Source organism: Leptonychotes weddellii, chromosome 12 (assembly GCF_054177405.1).
Source record: "Leptonychotes weddellii isolate Sample4059 chromosome 12, ASM5417740v2, whole genome shotgun sequence".
In the NCBI taxonomy this organism is placed as follows: domain Eukaryota; kingdom Metazoa; phylum Chordata; class Mammalia; order Carnivora; family Phocidae; genus Leptonychotes; species Leptonychotes weddellii.
Window position 1 is genome coordinate 21,781,078 of NC_138380.1, and position 20,112 is coordinate 21,801,189.

A 20,112-nucleotide genomic window follows, 5' to 3' on the forward strand; every position below is an offset into this window, starting at 1 on the left:
TCGACATTGCTTGCCCTGCGTTCGTAGCCCTGCTTGGTTCCGAGCAGGCCGCCTCCCAGCCACCAGCCGAAGTAGCTCCGCCCACCTCGCGCCCCTGGGGGAGGAGCCTGTTGCGTCACGCTGTCGTCACTTCCAGTGGACCCGGAAGCCCCGTCCTCTGGTTGCTGTAGTTAGGAGTCGTGATGGGGTTACGCTCGGTTTAAACCCTTGGCCCGCGGTGGGCTGAGGGCCGTGGGCTGGGGGTCTAGTGACTGCTGTGGCCCGGGCGAGCGCGGAGCAGCTTCTGGGACAGTACAGGCGAACCCTGGCCGTGCGCTTCTCTTGTGCCGGCGTCGCTCCGCCTCTAAGATAGGACCCGCCCCCGCCCTCGGTGCCTGGGACCCGGCGGGCGCTTCTGCCAGGCTGCCCCGCGTCCGGCATCCGGTTTCGGACAGCTGGGAGGAGCGACTTTGGGGACAGTTCTCTCCCTGTCGTTTACTGCCCCCGCCAAGGTCTTCGCGACCCTCTTTTGGCTGACGTCGAGCAACCCGTTCTGAACATGGAGAAGTTTGGTATGAATTTCGGGGGCGGACCGAGCAAGAAGGACCTGCTAGAGACCATTGAGATGCAGAAGAAGCAGCTCCTCCAGTACCAGGCACGTCTTAAGGATGTGGTCCGCGCCTATAAAAGCCTCCTGAAAGAGAAGGAGGCTCTAGAGGCCAGCATTAAGGTGCTGTCGGTATCCCACGAGGCGGATGTGGGTCTCACAGGTGTCCAGCCTCCAGGCCTCTCTTTTCCTGACTCTGTGGATGACCGATGCTCCACTCACAGCGAGGATAGCACTGGGACCGCCACCAGCTTGGATACAGCGGCCAGTCTCACCAGCACCAAGGGTGAGTTTGGGGTAGAGGATGACAGGCTGGCTCGTGGACCACCACCTCCAAAGTCCGAAGAAGCCAGCGGGTCGGAGAGTGGCGTTAGCAGTAGCAGTGGGGATGGACCCTCTGGGGGTGGGGAAGTGGACAAACGACTGCACCAGCTGAAGACTCAGTTGGCTACTTTGACCAGCTCTTTGGCTACAGTCACCCAGGAGAAGTCTCGCATGGAAGCTTCTTACCTGGCTGACAAGAAGAAGATGAAACAGGACTTAGAGGATACCAGTAAAAAGGCAGAGGAGGAGAGGGGCCGTCTGGAGGGAGAATTGAAGGGGCTGCAGGAGCAGATAGCAGAAACCAAAGCCCGACTTATCACCCAGCAGCATGATCGGGCCCAAGAGCAGACTGACCATGCCTTGATGCTTCGTGAGCTCCAGAAACTGCTGCAGGAGGAGAGGACCCAGCGCCAGGACTTGGAACTTCGGCTGGAAGAGACCAGAGAAGCCCTGGCAGGACGGGCATATGCAGCTGGTCAGATGGAAGGGTTTGAGCTGCAGACCAAGCAGCTAACCCGTGAGGTGGAGGACTTGAAAGGTGAGCTGCAGGCTCTTCGGGATGAGAAGAATCGGCCCGACCCTCGGCTGCAGGAGCTTCAGGAAGAGGCTGCCTGCCTGAAGAGCCATTTCCAGGCTCAGTTGCAGCAGGAAATGAGGAAGGTAACTATTGTCATCTCCTTCAAATGGTAGTCATTTAGCCTACAGTAGGAAATATTAGGGTTTTGGCTCCTTTGGTAGTTAGAACTAAGTGGCTGCGCTGTCAATTTTTGATGCTATTCAGAAGGTTGCCCCGTGAGTCCTGGGAAATCGGTGTGGTGTGGTGTTGACAGTGTCCACAGAATGTGCTTCCAACAGGATATGGGCTTCCACAGCGCAGGCTGGTTTGGAACCAGACACCTGTGAACTCTGGGCCGTGGCATCTCACCAGCTGCGCTCTCTGAAGCGGTAAAGCTAGTGGCCGCTGCCCAGTGAGAGGAGCGTGTCTGCCTCGGGGCATGTGCGTTACACAGGGGGCGGATACGCCTATAGGTAGGGGGCTGGGGCGGGATGGTGTAAAAGGAATCTTCTCAGGAGTAACCTCGCATGATTGCTTCGAGTCAATTTGCCTGTTCCGGAAAGGTGTGCTATTTTACAGTGCTCCTTTTAGTGTGGAGAGAGATCCAACTGAGTTTTGAACTTCCAGGAATATTGGCAGAGGAAAAGAATGTCCTATGATTTCTTAGTAGGATTTGGGGAAACGGATGATAAACAAAGGTAACACGCTTCCCATGTGAGCCTTGTGTATGACAGGAGAAAAGTGGGGGCACTAAAGCAGAACAACAGCAGATACACAGAGGTTCTTGATATTGTTTGGTGTGCTGTATCTCTGGGAGCAGAACCCAGCCAGGTTACAGGAACTTCCGTTAGTTTCCGAAGCAACGTACAAGGCCCCAGTTCCACTTCTCACCAGGCCATCCCAGTCCTGTGACCCCTCGGTCCCCCTCTCTTGCGCTCTCAGTTTGCGGTGGGCCTTTGCGGCTTTTCTGGACGCATTGCCATCCGTTCCCTTGTTTTACAGACAGCCCTGGCAGAAGATCAGCTACGCCAGCAGTCTCAGGTGGAAGAGCAGAGGGTGGCGGCCCTGGAGAATCAAATATCTCAGGTGTCCGAACTGCTGGGCACCTATGAGAAAGCCAAGCAGAAGGACCAGCTGGCCATCCAGAAGCTGAAGGAGCGCATCGTGCAGCTGGACCTGGAGAACAAGACGCTGGCGCTGGCCGCCTCCAGCCGCTCCCCCCTAGACAGCCATGGCGACGAGTCCAGTCTGGATGTCAATGTCCTGAAGGATAAGATGGAGAAGCTGAAGAGGCTGCTGCAGGTGGCAGCCAGGAAAAGCCAGGTGAGCCTGGATGTGGAGAGGCTCTGTGACCTGGAGCTACTGGCCAGCTCGGAGGCTGCCGACGGGGAGAAGGCTTCTGCGCTCTACTACCAGCAGGAGCTGAAACAGCTGAAGGAGGAGTTTGAGAGGTACAAGATGAGGGCCCAGGTGGTCCTCAAGAGCAAGAACACCAAGGACGGTAACCTGGCCAAGGAGCTGGAGGAGGCCCAGGAGCAGCTCGCGGAACTGAAGGAGAAGTACATCTCCCTGCGGCTGTGCTGCGAGGAGCTCGAGCGCCGGCACCAGCAGGAGGCCGAGGGCTGGAAGCAGGAGCTGGCCCGGCTGCAGCACGCGCACCGGCAGGAGCTGGAGAGGAGCCAGCTGGACTCCAGGGACCACACGCTGAGACTGGAAGAGGAGCTGCATAAGCAGCGGGACCGGGCCCTGGCCGTGCTGGCCGAGAAGGACTTGGAGCTGGAGCAGCTGCGTTCCGTGGCCTTGTCGTCCAGCCTGCCGGGGCGCAGGAGCCCCGTGGGCGGCGGGGGGCCCGGGGCCCCGGCCGACTCGTGCGTCCCAGACAGCCTGACCCAAGCGCTGCAGCTGGCTGCGTCCAGCGAGCCCACTTTCTTCCTGTACGCCGAGCAGTTGGCCCGCAAGGAGGTGGAGATCACTTCGCTGCGGAAGCAGAGACACACGCTGGAGGTGGAGGTGCATCAGCTGCAGGATCGGTTGCTGGAGGAGGGCGAGCGGCATCGCGAGCAGGTTGGAGCCCTGCAGAGCCACATTGAGAAGAACATCAGGGACCAGAGTAGGGAGGGAGCCAACCTGGAGTACCTCAAAAACATCATCTACCGCTTCCTGACCTTGCCTGACACCCTGGGCCGCCAGCAGACGCTCACGGCCATCCTGACCATCTTGCATTTCAGTCCCGAGGAGAAACAAGTGATCATGCGGCTCCCGACCAGCGGTAGCTGGTGGCCTTCTGGCAAGAGATGATGCCCTTGTCACTGACTGCCGAAATCTCTGTGCCTCTTGTGTGGGAAGGACAGACTCTGGTTTCTCCTGCCCTTCTCTTACATTATCATTTTTTTTCTTCACTGTGTTGAACTGGGAGAGTCTTTAACGTGGGATGGGGTTTTCTGCCAAAGGCCATTAATGTCACATTGTCCTGGGCCCTAGAGATCCTGGAGATGCCCCAACAGTATGTTCGGGCGGTGTGCTTGTGAGGGGAAGAGCGGGGAGAGGTGAAGACTGGAAGGTGCCAAAGTTGGGGGAGTGGTGAGAATCTTTCAAAATAAGACTTTCTGTTTTAGTATTATGCTCCTAGCACAGAACCAGGAGTAAATGTGACTCCAAAGGGAGTTCAGTTATTTCTAAACGCTCACAAGGACCGGCTCTTTACTCCCTATCTCGTCACAGTCCGAGTCTGGTCCACCGCTGCCCCAATTTTCTGGGGACATAAATCCGGGTTGGAGAGGGACCAAGAAGTTTGAAATAGTGACACATTGTCCCCTATTGTCCACAGATTCTTCCGTCCCGGAACTGGGAAGCTTGTTCTAGTTGGGGTTAGGTACAGCCTGGTCAGGCTGGACAAAACACATCCATAACTACGACCATCCTGTAGAGGGCCCCGAGCACACGTCAGTCCTAGACATTTCCTGAGTAACCTGCTTTTGGCCTGAATAGGGTTATCTCGGGCTTCTTGCATTTGACCCTGCCTTACCTGTCTGCCTCAGGTTGGCCTGAGATTGCGAGTGAATGATTTTGCTAGCTTTTCCTCAATGTTGAACTTCCATTAAGAGAAAAATCCTGGCATCTTACAGAGAAGGGTCCAATTGGGAAACTCTGATCCTGTCTAGATACAAAGAATTAGCTCAGAGATTTACAACCTCCTCCCCTCCCCCACAGTTGTTTCTGCCTTTGTAGGGACTGAGAAGAGGAGGAAGATTTGCTGATTCCAGAAGATTCTGTGACTCTCACAGGAAAGTGGTGGAATTTTGTCGGAGGGGCTGGAGTGCCAGCTGACCCTTGGATAGCATTCTCGCTAAATCTCCACCTCCCTGCAAGCCAGGGTCTACTTGGGTTACTGTCACCAGGGTATTTTGCCCACACCTTTAGGGGGTCATAGAGTTTCAGTACACAATCCTCGTCTTCCCCACATGCGTTACTATAATTTTTCCTCCTTCCTGGGTTTTTTATGTTTGGTCTTGCGCAAGTAGATTTAATCTGCATGTAAGGAAAGGGGGCCTCAGGCTATCTGGAAAGGAGGAACTCAGAAAAGTTGGGTTGAGAGAGACCATATCAGTTCCCCTATTCAATCCTTTCCCCAATCTGCTCTTGCTGGCTATAGAGATCTTTGGACCCTAAAGACCAGTGCTTTGTCACTGACTGAACTAATATATATCTTCCTGTTATTTCATCATAGAGAGCTGTTGTGAGGGTTTGGGGTGCAGAAGACTTTGATTAAATGTTCTAATTGGGAGGCTGGGTGCCCTGGACTATCTACAAACAGCAGACTCAATGAAACAGATGCGATGTGTTCAAATGACAACATAGACCATGGAGTCATTAAATCTGAACAACCTGACCTGTGTGCTTTCCTAACAGTATGCGCGTATATACATATACACATACACGGAGTGTGAGTGTAAATGGTGAATAAAAAGGATGGAGATAATATATTAATCCATGAGTTTGAGGGGCGCCTGGGTGGTTCAGTCTGTTAAGCATCCGCCTTGGGCTTAGGTCATAATTTCAGGGTCCTGGGATTGAGCCCTTCATCAGGCTCTGCACTCAGCAGGGAGTCTCCTTGTCCCTCTGCCCCTCCCCCTCCCCATGCTCTCTCTCTCTCTCTCTCAAATGAATAAAATCTTAAAAAAAAGAAAATCCGTGAGCTTGAATCTAGAGAGTAACATCTCAATGCTCTAACTACCTCAATTAGAAACAAAATTTTCAGCCTGGAATTATGTGTGTGTGTAAGCAGCTACACTAGAAAAAGCTTTCTCCTGGGTTTGGTGGGCCGGCTTGAAACTTTAGAAGTAATCCGTTTTTTGAATGCTTTTTATGCTTCAAATCAGGGTTCACAGTATCCTGGAAAAGTTTCTTAGGATTTCAAACTAAACTAAAATCATCTCTTAATTGTGTTACCCGATCCCCTTAAATGTAGCATATATATATATATTTTTTTTTTTTTTTAAGATTTTATTTATTTATTTGACAAAGAGAGGGAATACAAGCAGGGGGAGTGGGAGAGGGAGAGAAGCAGGCTTCCCACGGAGCAGGGAGCCCAATGCGGGGCTCGATTCCAGGACCCTGGGATAATGATCTGAGCTGAAGGCAGACGCTTAACGACCAAGCCACCAGGCGCCCCTGTAGCATATATTTTGATTGTTATTTCTAGGTGGTTTTGGACAGCATAGAAAGATCCATAGTCACAGCTGCTTTCCTAGGACCAATACCTATGCTTTTGACTTTTGAGAAGATACCACATAGGCAAAGAAGCAAGTCAAGTTCTGATTATTAATTTTTAAAGTATTGATGTTTATAAGCCTGTGAATGCTCCCTACTGAAATGGAAAAGGCTTGGTCCCTTCCCACCCTTAAGAACACAAGTTCTTTATCTCCCCACATTTTCCTCCCAAGTATGTTTTCCAGTTACTTGACTGGTTTTCCAGTGCTGGATACTCTTCTAAGAAAGAAAAGGGGGATGGGGCGCCTGGGTGGCTCAGTCGTTAAGCGTCTGCCTTCGGCTCGGGTCATGATCCCAGGGTCCTGGGATCGAGCCCCGCATTGGGCTCCCTGCTCTGCGGGAAGCCTGCTTCTCCCTCTCCCACTCCCCCTGCTTGTGTTTCCTCTCTCGCTGTGTCTCTCTCTCTGTCAAATAAATAAATAAAATCTTTAAAAAAAAAAAAAAGAAAGAAAGAAAAGGGGGAGAGAGAGAAAAAGAATTGAGATCAAATACAGTCAGAGAAAAATGTTTTCCCTTGGCCTTGGTTCCAGAATATCAGTGCATGAGGTGTGTCAATAAAGTAATGAAGACAACCTTATTTGTTTATTACCACAGAACTTGGGAGGATTGCTGAGAACAGATGCAGGGAGAAGGGGGCGGGAAGGCAAGTTGATCATTCTAAGGGCTTTCTGCTTTCCTCCCTCCATCCCCCATCTCTTGTTGGGTATCTCCTCTCTGGGGAATAAATAGCCATATAATCAGGCCCTAGATATAGGTCCCCATCTGCTACCCAGAACTCTAGGGCTCTTGGCCTTGTCTTGAGAAGCTGCCACTGCAGGGTTGTTCGGGAACTCTTGCCAACCGTGCCAACACCGTGTCGAGCCATTCACACCCATTGTATCGTTTACTCCACACACATGTTGTTATCCTCCATTTTTACAGATGAGGAGAGAGTGGTTGAGATGTTACATTTGCCCAAGGTCATGTAACTGCTAGATGTCCAAACCAGGTCTGATTACCCAACGCCAGCTCAATCTGGGTATGCTCCTGTCTTCTCAGGACTTGGGACGGTCAGCGCCTGTCTCCACAGATGACTGCTAGGGATGGAGAGACTGATATCTAAGTTGAACTGGGTTGGTTCAAATGGAGAGAAAGTCTCCAGCTATAAAATTGCAGTCAAGCGAAGTTGCTACGCTGTAGAGTGAAACAGGCAACATTGGTTCTTTATAAAGAGTCCTAAAGCTGCCCTGTCCCCCAGGACTAATTTTTAGGACTCGGATCACTAACAGAGCGAAAGGAGGGCTGGGTACCAGCTCTTGCTGTAGTGGGTTCCAACTATAACCTCTAGTAAAGCTGGGGAAACAGCTTGGGGAATTAAAAACAGAACCCTAATGAATGGGTCCCTTTACCGATCGTCGATCCCCTTTACTTCCTCCCCTCCTCTGTCTTCCCGTGCCACACTAGGCAGCCTGGTTACCTCAGCTTGATGGCTATGGGGCGAGGAACTAGGCTTACACATTCTGGGTTGAAATCTCAATTGGTTGTCCTGTCAGTTCTGTGACCTTATAAATTAATCTTACCGAACTTAATTTTCCTAAAATGGGGATAATAACACCTATTTCAGGGTTCTATCCTCATTTTAAAGAAAAATTAAGTACATAAAGAACCAGCCCAGTACCTGAAACAAAGTAGCTGCTAAACCACATTAGATGCTTTTTTTCCAAGAGTGTGTAGGTGGCAGAATGGAAGTTAGCTTAGCTCTCCGGATTTAAGTCCAGTGTTTCTTAGCCTCAGATGTTGCTGTAAGCAAAAGTAGAAATAACAATGGCCTTTTGTGGAGTGCCTGCTATGAAGCAGACTGCTAACATTTTCCCTACACTATTTTACTTAATCACACCAATCTTGTGAAGCGTACCTATTTTGCAAATGAGGGCATGGAGGCTTGGCAAAATAAGATGAATTGCCCAAGGCCTAGGGCTGGTAATGGCATAATCAGGATGCAAACACGTGTATCTGAGGCCGTGCTGTCCACCGTCAAAATATTTTGGAGGTTAGTAGTTAGAGTAGGGTCCGTTGTCTTTCTCTTAGTTCAACCGCTATCAGGCCTCTGAAAATGCAGCTTCAGTCTAGGGAATATCAGGCCCTTCCTAGGGGAAGTCCTGTCCTGGCAGCCGTATACTCCACTGGCCTATCTGCCCAGCGTGGAGCTTTAGTCAGCTGAGCTGAGATTGGAAGGAGTCTGGAGGCCAAGCTTGTTATGCTGGTTTGTAGGCCTATGCAGAGACACCTGGTCAGCTTCCATTTTCTAAAACTGGGATCCTTGACACTGTTCCTTCTAACTTCACAGTCCTCCCCCAGCCACATCCCAACCCCGGCAGTATGCTCCTACCCCTTCACACTCAGCTGGAATGTCACTTCCTCCATGTCGATTTTTCTGATACTTAACCATGTGCAGGTGCTTCCTTCTCTGAGGTCCTTTGGCACTTTTTTCATACTGACCTTGGGCACAGTGATTTCCTGTACCTTTTTTTTTTTTTAAGACTTTATTTATTTGAGAGAGAGACAGAGCATAAGCAGAGAGAGCTGCAGGCAGAGGGAGAAACAGGCTCCCCACTGAGCAGGGAGCCCGATGCGGGACTCGATCCCAGGACCCTGGGATGATGAAGGCAGATGCTTAACCGTCCCATCCCGTACTTTTTTTTTTTTTTTTTTTTGAGAGGGAGACATGGTGGGGTGGGGCAGAGGAAGAGGGAGGAGCAGACTCCGGGCTGAGCAGACTCCATGGATCCCAGGAGCCTGGGATCGTGACCAGAGCTGAAGGCAGACGCTTAACTGACTGAGCCACCCAGGTGCCCAACCCAATAATATTCTTTATAGGATTTGTCTTCCTCTTGTAAATGATCCTGTCAAGGATCACATATTGCATTTAGTTGTCATATCTCTTTAGTCTTCTTTAATCTGGAATAGTTCCTCACCTTTTCACAATCTTTTATGATAGTGGCATTTTTAGATAACACATGTGAAGCAGACTGCTAGCATTTTCCCTACATTATTTTACTTAATGTAAAAGCCCCCTCCCACTTCAACAGAAGTTTCTTCATTTTGAGTTTGATCTTTCTTCATGATTAGATGCTGGTTATACATTCCCTGCCAGAATATTACACAAGTGATATGATCTCAGAATATCACATCTAGAGGCAAATGCTATCCATGTACCCCTCACTGGTGATATTAATTGTGGTCCCCAGACAGATGTCTGATTTCTTCACTGTATGGTTAGTATTTTCTGCCTTGCTACTAATAAGCAATCTATGGGGAGATGCTTTAAGTCCCCGCAGATATCCTGCTTCTCATCAAAGTTTTCCCTCCTAAATTTAGCATCAACCCATGATAATCCAATCATTACTCTCTTGACCGTGATGGTTGCAAAAATGATTTTCAACTCCAGCATTTATCTTTTGGTCCTTGATATTTTCTAAGCAAGAGCCCTGCCTTCTCCATCGCTTATTTAATAGTTTATCTATTTATTATTAGTATGAACTAATGGATTCCTATTTTTCCACAGTTTATAATTCACTATTTTCCTTAATTATCTTGGCTCAAATTTCCTCAGATTTGGTAAAAGTCCCTTCAAACTCCTGTGTTCTGGTGACATTCCCCCATCATTTCTGGCATAAAAATGTGTGTCTGGCTCATGTTATGGGTTCTATACCCCAGTCCTGGAATCAGCGATTTCTCTGGGGATCCCTGGTTCCTTTTGGTGGAGACTGGAATCAGAAACCAATATCTGGGAGTGATGTAAGCTCATTGTTACTGGGGTGTCTGCTTTTAGGTCCTCACAGCAGGCAGGAAGTGTAGGCAGATAGGAAATGTATGCATATAATGTATATACATACACACACGTACACATGTGGCTATACACTTTACAGATCCTGAGTTCACACCCATACCTCCAATTCCAGTCCATTTCCACACAGTGTTTCTGTATTTGTGTTTCCTTTCTTCTACAGCAAGAACTCTAGGATGGAGTCCTTTAATGCTTCATTAATATTAAATGTTTCATTAACATTTAAAAAGTAGGCAGAGGGAAAAGAGCACAGGGAGACAGATAAGGAACAACCAGAAAAGGTGGAGAAAGCCAGTGGAGGGGATGAAAAAGAATTCAAGGGAGAGTGAGTTTCGTCATGGAGAGAGTGCTCAGCCCTGCCAAATTAAAAAAAATTTGTTTATTTGAGAGAGACAGAGAGAGGGTGAGCGCAAGGGCACGGGGAGAGGGAGAGAGAGTCTCAGGCAGACTCTGCACTGAGCATGGAGCCTGATGCAGGGCTCGATCCGACAACCCTGAGATCATGACCTGAGCCGAAAGCATGAGTCAGATGCTCAGCTGGGTGCGCAACCCAGGTGCCGTCAGCTCTGTCAAATTTTAAACCACATTCCAACGGGATTTGAAATGGCTTTTTAACATTCACACACATTCCTGCTGTGGAACTCAGCAACTGTTTTCATTTTGATGCTCCCTTCTAGTATCTGCCCACAGGGGTACTTGCCTTTATGCTGCAAGATTGGGACAGGCTGCGAGATAATTTGGTGTTTTTTTTAACTTGAGATTATTTTATAACACGTGTTCATTTTCCATGTGTCCCCTCCCCTGTTTTAATGGCTGTAGTGATTCAGGAGGGAAGAGGCTTCCTTTGTTTCAGTTTCTGGGGCTTCCCTGGCCACTCACGCCTTTGCCCCTTCATCTGCTCCTCCCCCCCGCCCCCGCAGAACAGACAGCGACTACACTTAGGCTGTGTTTGCTGTGCTGAAAACTCACAGAGCTGCTGGCATTGAATCCAGAGCGACAGCAGTTTCGTATGGTCGCAGTCTACCGGGCCGGGTACTACGTCTACATGTAAGAAAGACCCGACTGAAGAGCTTCTCTCTGCTATGAATTTAATTATTCATTATTTATTCACCAAAACAACCTCATGAAGCATTATTATCATCATCCACCTTACATCTGAGGAAACCGAGACAAAGGAAATTAAATAACTTGCCCAAGATCACATAGCTAGCAAGCAGGAGGTGCAGGATTTGGGCCCAGAAACTCTGGCTTTGGGGCCCGGGTTCTTAATCACTACCCTACAATGCCCCTCTAGAACAGTATTGCTAAGCTTAAACGGACCAAATCCGAAGTTGTTGAAGGGCCCGGAACCAGTTTTCCTGCTAATTGAGTGTGAGTGCCCAGTGTTTCCCCCTTTTAGAATTTATTATTTAATGTATGTGGGCATTGCTCAGTAGATGTCAGAACCGGGAGGCTAGGGAGTGGGCCTGCTCTTCATCCCCTCATCCCTAGTGCCTTGTGCAGTGCACAGAGGAGACATGCCCTTGACATTTGCTGAAGGAGAAAGGAAGGAAGGAAGGGAGGGTGGTAAGTGGAAGGTAGGCCTTGGGTTGGAGACTGGGAGGGCAGGCGGGATAAACTGTAGCAGGTGTCAGTTTGACTTGTGTGGGGAGTTGGGCTGGGAGGGGCCACCAGGCTGGGGTTTTGTACTTCTGGCATCCAGAGTAGGGTGGCCCAGAGGGATGAGTGCAAGCCAGAGATGCTTAGTGTCAGTCAAATGGTGAACCCCCGACCCAAAGAGCTGCTGCCAGGGTTCAGAAGAGGGTGGAGGCCAGGGGGGAGGGGAGAGGCAGGGAGGAATAAACCCCTGAAGGAGGGAGCCTGTAGCATCTTTGAGTTCCCTTGCCCTGGGAACCATGCACGCTACTGTGGTAGGTCTGAAAAACCTAGACCGCCTGCCTACCTGACTTCAGGTCACGGCCTAGAAGACCAACGTGGAAAGGCTCAATTAACTTAGTGTCTTTGAACTCTTTCCAGAAGTGCTAGATGTGGTGGCAGAATGCCTGCAACCATACAAATGTTCTTAGGAAAGCGGGCTTTTGATTTCTAGCACCTGGGACTCAAGTTCTTTGAAAGAGTAAGAGACAAGGCTGAGGACCACTCCTGAAAGAGATAAAAACAAGATACCAATTTTGTCATCACCTGTCTCTGGGAACTTTGTGACTCATTGTTTTGTTTTTGTTTTTAAAGATTTATTTATTTGAGAGAGAGAGAGAGAGCACGTGCATGCGCGGTGTGGGGTGGGGAGGGGCAGAGGGAGAGGGAGAGAGAGAATCTCAGGCAGACTCCCTGCTGAGCACGGAGCCCAATGTGGGGCTTGATCCCAGGACCCTGAGATCACAACTCAGGCTGAGACCAAGAGTCGGACACCCAACCAACTGAGCTACCTAGGTACCCCTGTGACTCATTGTTTTTAATCTGTCAAAAGGGGAGGCAGTGCATTTACATAGTTTCTCAAAGTTATTGTGATTATCAAGTCAAGCAGTGTATTAAAAGTTTTTAGAAAAGTGTAAAGTATTGGGCTGCCTGGGTGGCTCAGTCGGTTAAGCGTCTGTCTTCGGCTCAGGTCACGATCCCAGGGTCTCAGGATCAAGCCCCGCATCGGGCTCCTTGCTCAGTGGGGAGCCTGCTTCTCCCTCTCCCTCTGCCCCTCCCCCAGCTTGTGCTCTCTCTCTCTCTCTCTAATAAATAAATAAATAAAATCTTAAAAAAAGTCTAAAGTACTTTAAAATGTAATTATTAATGTCTGACATTTTATACACTAGATAATGTAATACAATGGCAAATTAACTACATGCTGTTGAAGTGTCACTTAACCCCCAGCCTGCCTCCCCCATTCCACTGTCTTCCTAAGGAGTAGATTCATAGTCTCAAAAGGATGAAGTGGAGGGAAATATTAATAGAAGTATTGATTTGTTCCTGATGCCATAACAAATTACCACAAACTTGGTGAGTTTAAAATAACACAAATTATTATCTAACAGTTCTGGAAGTTGGAAGTCTGAGAGAGGTCTCCCTGGACTGAAATCAAGGCTCTGTTCCATCTGGAGGCTTGAGGGAGAAGCTGTTTCCTTGCCTCTTCCAGCTTCTAGAGGCTGCCTGCGTTCCTTTTCCCATGGTCCCCTTCCTCCATTTTCAAAGCCAGCGATGTGACATTTCTCTGCGCCTTTCTCCCAGAGTCACATCTTCCTCTATCTCTCTTCTGCCTCCGCCTTCTACTCTTATGGACCCTGTGATTACATTAGGCCCGTTGGGATAATCCAGAATCATCTCCCTATTTCAATTCCCCTTTGCCATGTAACCTGATTCTGGAAATTAGGACATGAACATCTGTGGGGGGACATTAGTCTGCCTACCACAGTATATATTTGGAAAATAATTTACCTGGAAAGAATTTTAGCAAAAGCAAAAATGTAAAATGAAAATTCTAACTTCTTGGTAATAAAGGCTCCCAGTACTACTGGATGATTCTTAGTGATACGCTTTTTCATGGGAAACCAGCAACACCTAGTGTCTCTCCAAATAAATTTCAACAGAAAACACAAAGTGTCCTCTAATTAAAATGGTAGAATAGAAGGTGCGGCTCAGTGCCTGATGGTGGAGAAAGGAAATTCTCACCACTCAGAGAAGGAGAAGGCTGACGATTCTCTCTTCTATCTGTGCTTTTTTTTTTTTTTTTAGCATGATGTTTTCAAGGTTCATCCATAGCTCTTCTATCCGTTCTTTAGACCTAGTTGTGAACCCCCACATCCATTCGTATAACCAGAAGTATTTAAATTAATTCTGTTTTGGGCATGGCACAATACTGGGCTCTGTGATAGAAGAAGAAAGATAAAAACATGATCCCCATCCTCAAATTTCTTCCAGTCTTATGGGGCAGACAAGACACACCCTGGCAATTAAAGCATATATATATATATATATATATATATATATATATATATGTGTGTACTTTGATGAGTGCAAGCCAGAGATGCTTAGTGTCAGTCAAATGGTGAACCCCTGACCCAAAGAGCTGCTGCCAGGGTTCAGAAGAGGGTGGAGGTCAGGGGGGAGGGGAGAGGCAGGTGTATATGGGTGTATATATATATATATATGTATATGGGTGTGTGTATATATATATATATATATATATACATACACGCATTTACAAAACACTAGAGACTTAATGGCAAGGGTACCAGTTATAATGAGGCTTAGTGGTACATATATCAAAACCCGACAGAACACTGGCTTCCATAGCAAAGAAGTGCATTTCCTGTTCTTGTGAAAGAATTTGTGTAGTCATTGGAAGCCCCTCAAAAAGTTCCGCATAGAGTTACCATAGGACCCAGCAGTTCCACTCCAAAGTATATACCCAAGAGAATTGGAAATACACTTCCATACAAAAACTTGTACACTAATGGTTATTAATACATATAATAGCCACAAAGTGGAAACAACCCAAATGCCCTCCATCTGCTGAATGGATACTAAATGTGGTATAATCCACACAATGGAATATTATTCAACCATAAAAAGGAACAGAGTACTGATAATGCCACAACGCGGAGGAACCTGGGAAACACTGTGCTAAGTGAAAGAAGCCAGACACAAAGGCCGCCTAGTGTATGATTCCATTTATATGAAATGTCCAGAACAGGTAAATCCATAGAGACAGAAAGCAGATTAGTCGTTGCTAGGGGCGGCGGAGCAGGGAGGGAAGAATGGAAGTGACTGCTAAGGAGCACAGGGTTTCTTTTGGGGGTGATGTTCTGGAATTAGTGGTGATGGTTGGACAGCTTTGTGCATATGCTAAAAACCCTAACAGCCATTGAATTGTACACTTTAAGGGGGTGAACTGTTTTATATGTGAAATATATCTCAATAAAATTACTAAAAACATGCTAGGAGGGTCAAGGAGGCAAAAAATGGGTGATGAATAATCAGAGGACATGGACAAGAGATTGGAAAAATACCTCCCAGTGGTTGTTTGCTCCCCTCTCCCGTCCCTTCTTCAGGCCTCAGAATGGTTGCCCCTGTCTTTCCCATGTATTACGTCTCCTTCCTTTCCTCCTCCCCTACTACAAATAGCAGAATGTTCACTATGTGAGGCTGACCTGGTCCCAGCCAGGGAGAGAGATGGCACTTCTGGTCCCTATGGCAATAAGGTAGAGAATGTGCTGATGGACACAGAATGGAATCGGGTTCACACCCCCGATCCTGATGGTGTCCCCACATGGGAGGCACTTCTGGTTCAGGGGAACAAATGTCCTTGAGAGTCCTTGGCCCTAATGGCACAGGGGAGGAGCTATGTGAGCCTAATACATCCCTGTGGCCCACGGTGCAGTTTACTTGTCTCTTTGGAGGATGATGAATCTTAGGGCTGCCTGTGTCCCTAATCTCCACGGGGCATGTGAACTAGCAGTGCCTGTCCCCACGGCCCTGGCTGGCCCTACTTTGGACCCTCAGGCTATTCATCTTCCCTCCAGTCCCCAGTGATGGAGCAGTTCCTCATTAACACACATTCTGGGATCTCTTTCACAGCCATGTAGCTTTATTCTTGATCTCTCTCGTGTTCCTCTTCTTGTGCTGTACAAACCAAGTACTTCCCTTCCTTCCTCCTTCCCTCCCACCTCCCTCCCTTCTTCCCTCCTCCCCTCCCTCCCTCCCTTCCTTCCTTCCTTCCTTCCTTCCTTCCTTCCTTCCTTCCTTCCTTCCTTCCTTCCGTTCTTCCTTCCTCTCTCTCTCTCTCTCTTTTTCTTTTTTGGAGTTGTCACACAAAAATCCCTTTATTTGTAGCAAATAAAGAGGTCACAGGGGATTCCAAAGCCATGACTCCTCAAGTACTGTTTCTGACATCACTACAAGAGTTCTTTCACTTGTTCTAATAGGCCTTTGTCAACAGTGCAGATTGGATTAGGCTTCAGGCATTATTTTAAGTGACTCATGTCTGCCCCTATGACCTTTCTCTCCATATTCATGGATCCCAGGAGTCTAGGTAGGGTGGAGATGCATGGAGATTGAGTCTGAGATGGAGGAACCATGGTAAAAGATGGAGTCCCAGCTCTCACAGCAGGAAGTGCAAGGAGACATGATGACTAAATGTAACATGGTATCTAGGATGGAATCCTAGGAAAAATGACGTTAGGTAAAAACTAAGAAAATATGAATAAAGTATGGATTTTGGTTAATAACAATGTATTGATATTGCTTTATTAATTGAGATGAATGTGCCATACAAATGTAAGATATTCATCATAGGGAAAACTGAGTTTGAGGTATGTGGGAACTCTCTCTATAATCTTTGAAAATTTTCTGTAAATCTAAAATTATTCTAAAATTAAGACTTCATTAAATCACTCCCAAATATAGTGTCCCCATTCCCATCAGAACATTTAGCTCTGGATTGGCCAGGCCATTTTAAAGGAAGAGTGTCATCCCATATGCCTTCTTTATTTTTTAAAAGATTTTTAAATTATTTTTAAGTCATCTCTACACCCAGTGTGGGGCTCAAACTCATAACCCCGAGATCAAGAGTCACACACTCCACTGACTGAGCTGGCGAGGTGCCCCCCATGTGCCTTCTCTAAAGGGTAGTTATCGATACCACCTGAATCATTAGTGTGGCCTGAAAAAGATCAATTTACCCATGTATCAAAGACAGGGTGTTAAAGTCCTGGGTAAACGGGTAGGAAGATGAGCACACTTGTGCCGAAGTGCGCATTCTGGTCCCAGGGTGGATGAGGCCTTGAAGGACATTGCATGACTGGGGGAACTCTGGGCCATGTCTGAATGGCTCTTAGGAAAGGACTGACCCATGAAGACACATCTCAGGGAGTTCAGGTAAGTTTTGCATCCCTGGCAGAGCCAAAGGTCAGGAGCTGAAAGTGTAGCCAGGCTTCATGTCAAACTTGTGAGTTTAGTCTGAGATTGAGCAAAGGTTGCAGGTGTGTAAACCATGTAACTGGGTCATTCCCAAGTGGGTTCAGGGGCTCCAGGTTCCAAGGTCTCTGATTGGGTGCACAATGGGGCAGCATATTTCTCATGACAAACTGTTAAAGGTAGATAGCCTGGCCAGCAAGATGCCTCTGTCCACCCCTCTGGGGAACACTGCTGAGGAAAAAGAGGGACTGAAGAGGTGGAGGGAGAGGAGAGAAATGACTTGGCAGCCCGTCCTACTCTTCAAGTGGTGACTGGTTTTCCTAGGGAGGGTGCTTACATATTTAGTAATGCGCTGAATAGTATCCCTCAAATTCACATCTATCTAGAACCTCAATATGTGACCTTCATTGGAAATAGGGTCTTTGCAGATATAATTATTTAAGATGAGGTCATACTGGATTCAAGTGGGCCCTAATCCAATGACTTTTGTCCTTATAAGAAGAGGAGACACACACGGAAGAAGGCCACATGAAGTTGGAAGCCAGGGAACACCAAGGATTGCCAGGAGCCACCAGAAGGCAGGAAGAGGGACTATGACGCTGCTGACACCTTAATTCAGGACTTGTAGCCTCCAGAATTGAAAGAGAATACATTTCAGTTGTTTCAGGTTCTCTGTTATGGTGGCCAGAGGAAATCAATATATCTGATAGGGCTGGTGCTGGGAGGGTGTACAGTACCAGTTACCCTTGGAGGGCCTGCAGGTCTGGTGCTTCCTGGTCCCTGGCAGATCGGAAGCCTAGAGCTGGAGCCTCATAATTGTGAGCCCCACCATGGTCCAAAAGTGAACAAGTAATTAGCATAGATGTTAACATGGGTTAACCCTGCCTTCTACTCCCCACAGTAAAGGCTTGCCCATGTGGGATTCCCTTGTGAAATCTTTGTTGCATTATCTGAAGGAACCTAAAGATGTAAATTCCTCCTGCAAAGTTTGCCCAGTGGTTCCATGGGATGTGCCCACATTTTCTTCTCTAGGGGTTACCTGTGCTGCACCTTCAAGCAGAAATGCCTCTCTTTTCAGATCCTTGATCTGCTTGCTCACTGTGGCCTCCGATCACACGATGGTCATAGTGTGGCCATAGTCTCTGATACTATGAACCATCCCTTACCAAAACTTCTCTCCTAGGAAGCAACACCTCTTTCTTCTTTCTCCTCTGACTTCCTCTCTTCTTACCTCTTTGACTTAATTGCCTCCCCCACTTGCTAGAAAATGTTGCTGTTCACTTGAGTTTTGTATTTGATTTTCTGCCACCACTCTACAACTCTCTTGGGGAACCGTCCAGTTTCCTAGCTCTAATTGCCACCACCACATGACCCCTAGAGCTGTGTTCCAGTTCAGGACCCTTCCTTGAGCTCCAGCTTCATACGGCCCATGCAGGGTTTCCCCCCGGGCCTACCAGCCACTTGTGACTCAGGGCGTTCAAAGCATTGGATTGATGTGTCTCTTCCCCCTGCTAGAACCACAGACCTACCCTCTTGTGAAATGAAGCATTCATAAAGAGTTTTTTTTTTAAAAGACTTTGTTTATTTACTTGACGGAGAGAGAGAGAGCGAGAGCAGGAACACAAGCAGGGGGAGAGGGAGAGGGAGAGCAGGCTTCCTGAGGAGCAGGGAGCCCGATGCGGAGCTCAATCCCAGGACCCTGGGATCATGACCTGAGCCAAAGGCAGCCGCCTAACCGCCTGAGCCACCCAGGTGCCCCTCCAATGAAGATTTAAAAGATAGATATTAAACGGTTTTGAAGGAAGTAAAACACACACACACACACAAAGGGTCACAGTTGGTGCGAGTGTAGGAATTACCCAATCAATGGACTGTCAAAGCTTGTCTATACTAACTTTTATTATGATACAGGGGACTTTAGGGCACAAAATATACTTTTAAGGAAATCATAGGGGCACCTGGGTGGCTCAGTCGTTAAGCGTCTGCCTTCGGCTCAGGTCACGATTCCAGGGTCCTGGGATCGAGCCCCCCATCGGGCTCCCTGCTCCGCAGGAAGCCTGCTTCTCCCTCTCCCTCTCCCCCTGCTTGTGTTCCCTCTCTCGCTGTCTCTCTCTCTGTCAAATAAATAAATAAAATCTTAAAAAAAAAAAAAAAAGGAAATCATAGGCTAAGGTATAATGCGTTCAATAGCTCCTTAAGCCACCTTAGTGGCTTTCCAGATCTTAGCCCTGACTTAGAGACTAGCTACTCTTCTTGGTCACCTTGTGTTGCCCTCAGGCCAGGCTGAGCCCTTCGAAGTACCTTAAATGGATGGAAAAGTACTTTTTCCCTCTCTTCATCCTTCTCTGTGTAGGTAAGTTCTGCCTTTCTTCTCTGTAACGATGTCTTTCTGGTCTTGCTCTTGGTACACCCCAGCAGGCTGATGAGTTTAGAACGTCCTGTGTGCGTCATGGTCCTGAGCTTTGAGACCGTCACACTTCTGTCTGTACTCCCTTGCTGCTCACATTAGCTGCCTTAGGTCAGAGTCCAGGCCAGCAAACACCTCCATGAAATCATAGGCAAGATCAAAAGTCTGCAATGCTCCAATGGCCATTAAAAAAAACAAAACTTAAAGTGTCTGGGGATCCAGAGTGGGCTGGGGATTTGAGAGATAGGATGAGAACCCACATAATAAAGTTTGTTTCCAAATGTGGTGTAAAGTTATCCAATTCCATTGCTAATGATGTTAACATCCTGACTCTAAAGGCCTGGGGATGTGCGGGTAAAGATGCTTGGGTGGATAACACTGGCCTTTCCCTTGTGTATTCATGCACAGTTTGTTTTTGAGACATCCAGTAATGATTAGAAGTGTGCCCCTAAGCAGCTTTGGGCTCATCTCTGGCACTCACGTCTTAATTAGGTGGATTTTGACTCATCATTATTTAGTTGCCCATTTTTCCTTAACACAGTGCTTTCTTTGTTTTATGCAATTAGAAGGAGGAAGCTCACAAAAGTCATCACATTACAGAAGAGATATGACAGAAAAGATCATTAATTTTATCTTACTGTACAAATCCCAGCAGTAATTAGGGACTTACGTAAACAGCCCCGCTTAAATTATTTAGTTGACAGTCGCTAATAACAGCCCCGGCTGTGTGTGATGCACTT

The 20,112-nt window shown here is 47.8% G+C and overlaps 1 protein-coding gene across 1 annotated transcript; it reads left to right on the forward strand.

Moving 5' to 3' along the window:
- The first annotated feature begins 123 nt into the window (after window positions 1-123).
- Window positions 124-5,355, forward strand: GCC1 (GRIP and coiled-coil domain containing 1). Its single transcript, XM_006729047.3, has 2 exons — window positions 124-1,570; window positions 2,469-5,355. Exons 1-2 carry the CDS (start codon window positions 539-541, stop codon window positions 3,762-3,764), a joined length of 2,328 nt encoding a protein of 775 aa, XP_006729110.2. The 5' UTR covers window positions 124-538; the 3' UTR covers window positions 3,765-5,355.
- Window positions 5,356-20,112: the final 14,757 nt, after the last annotated feature.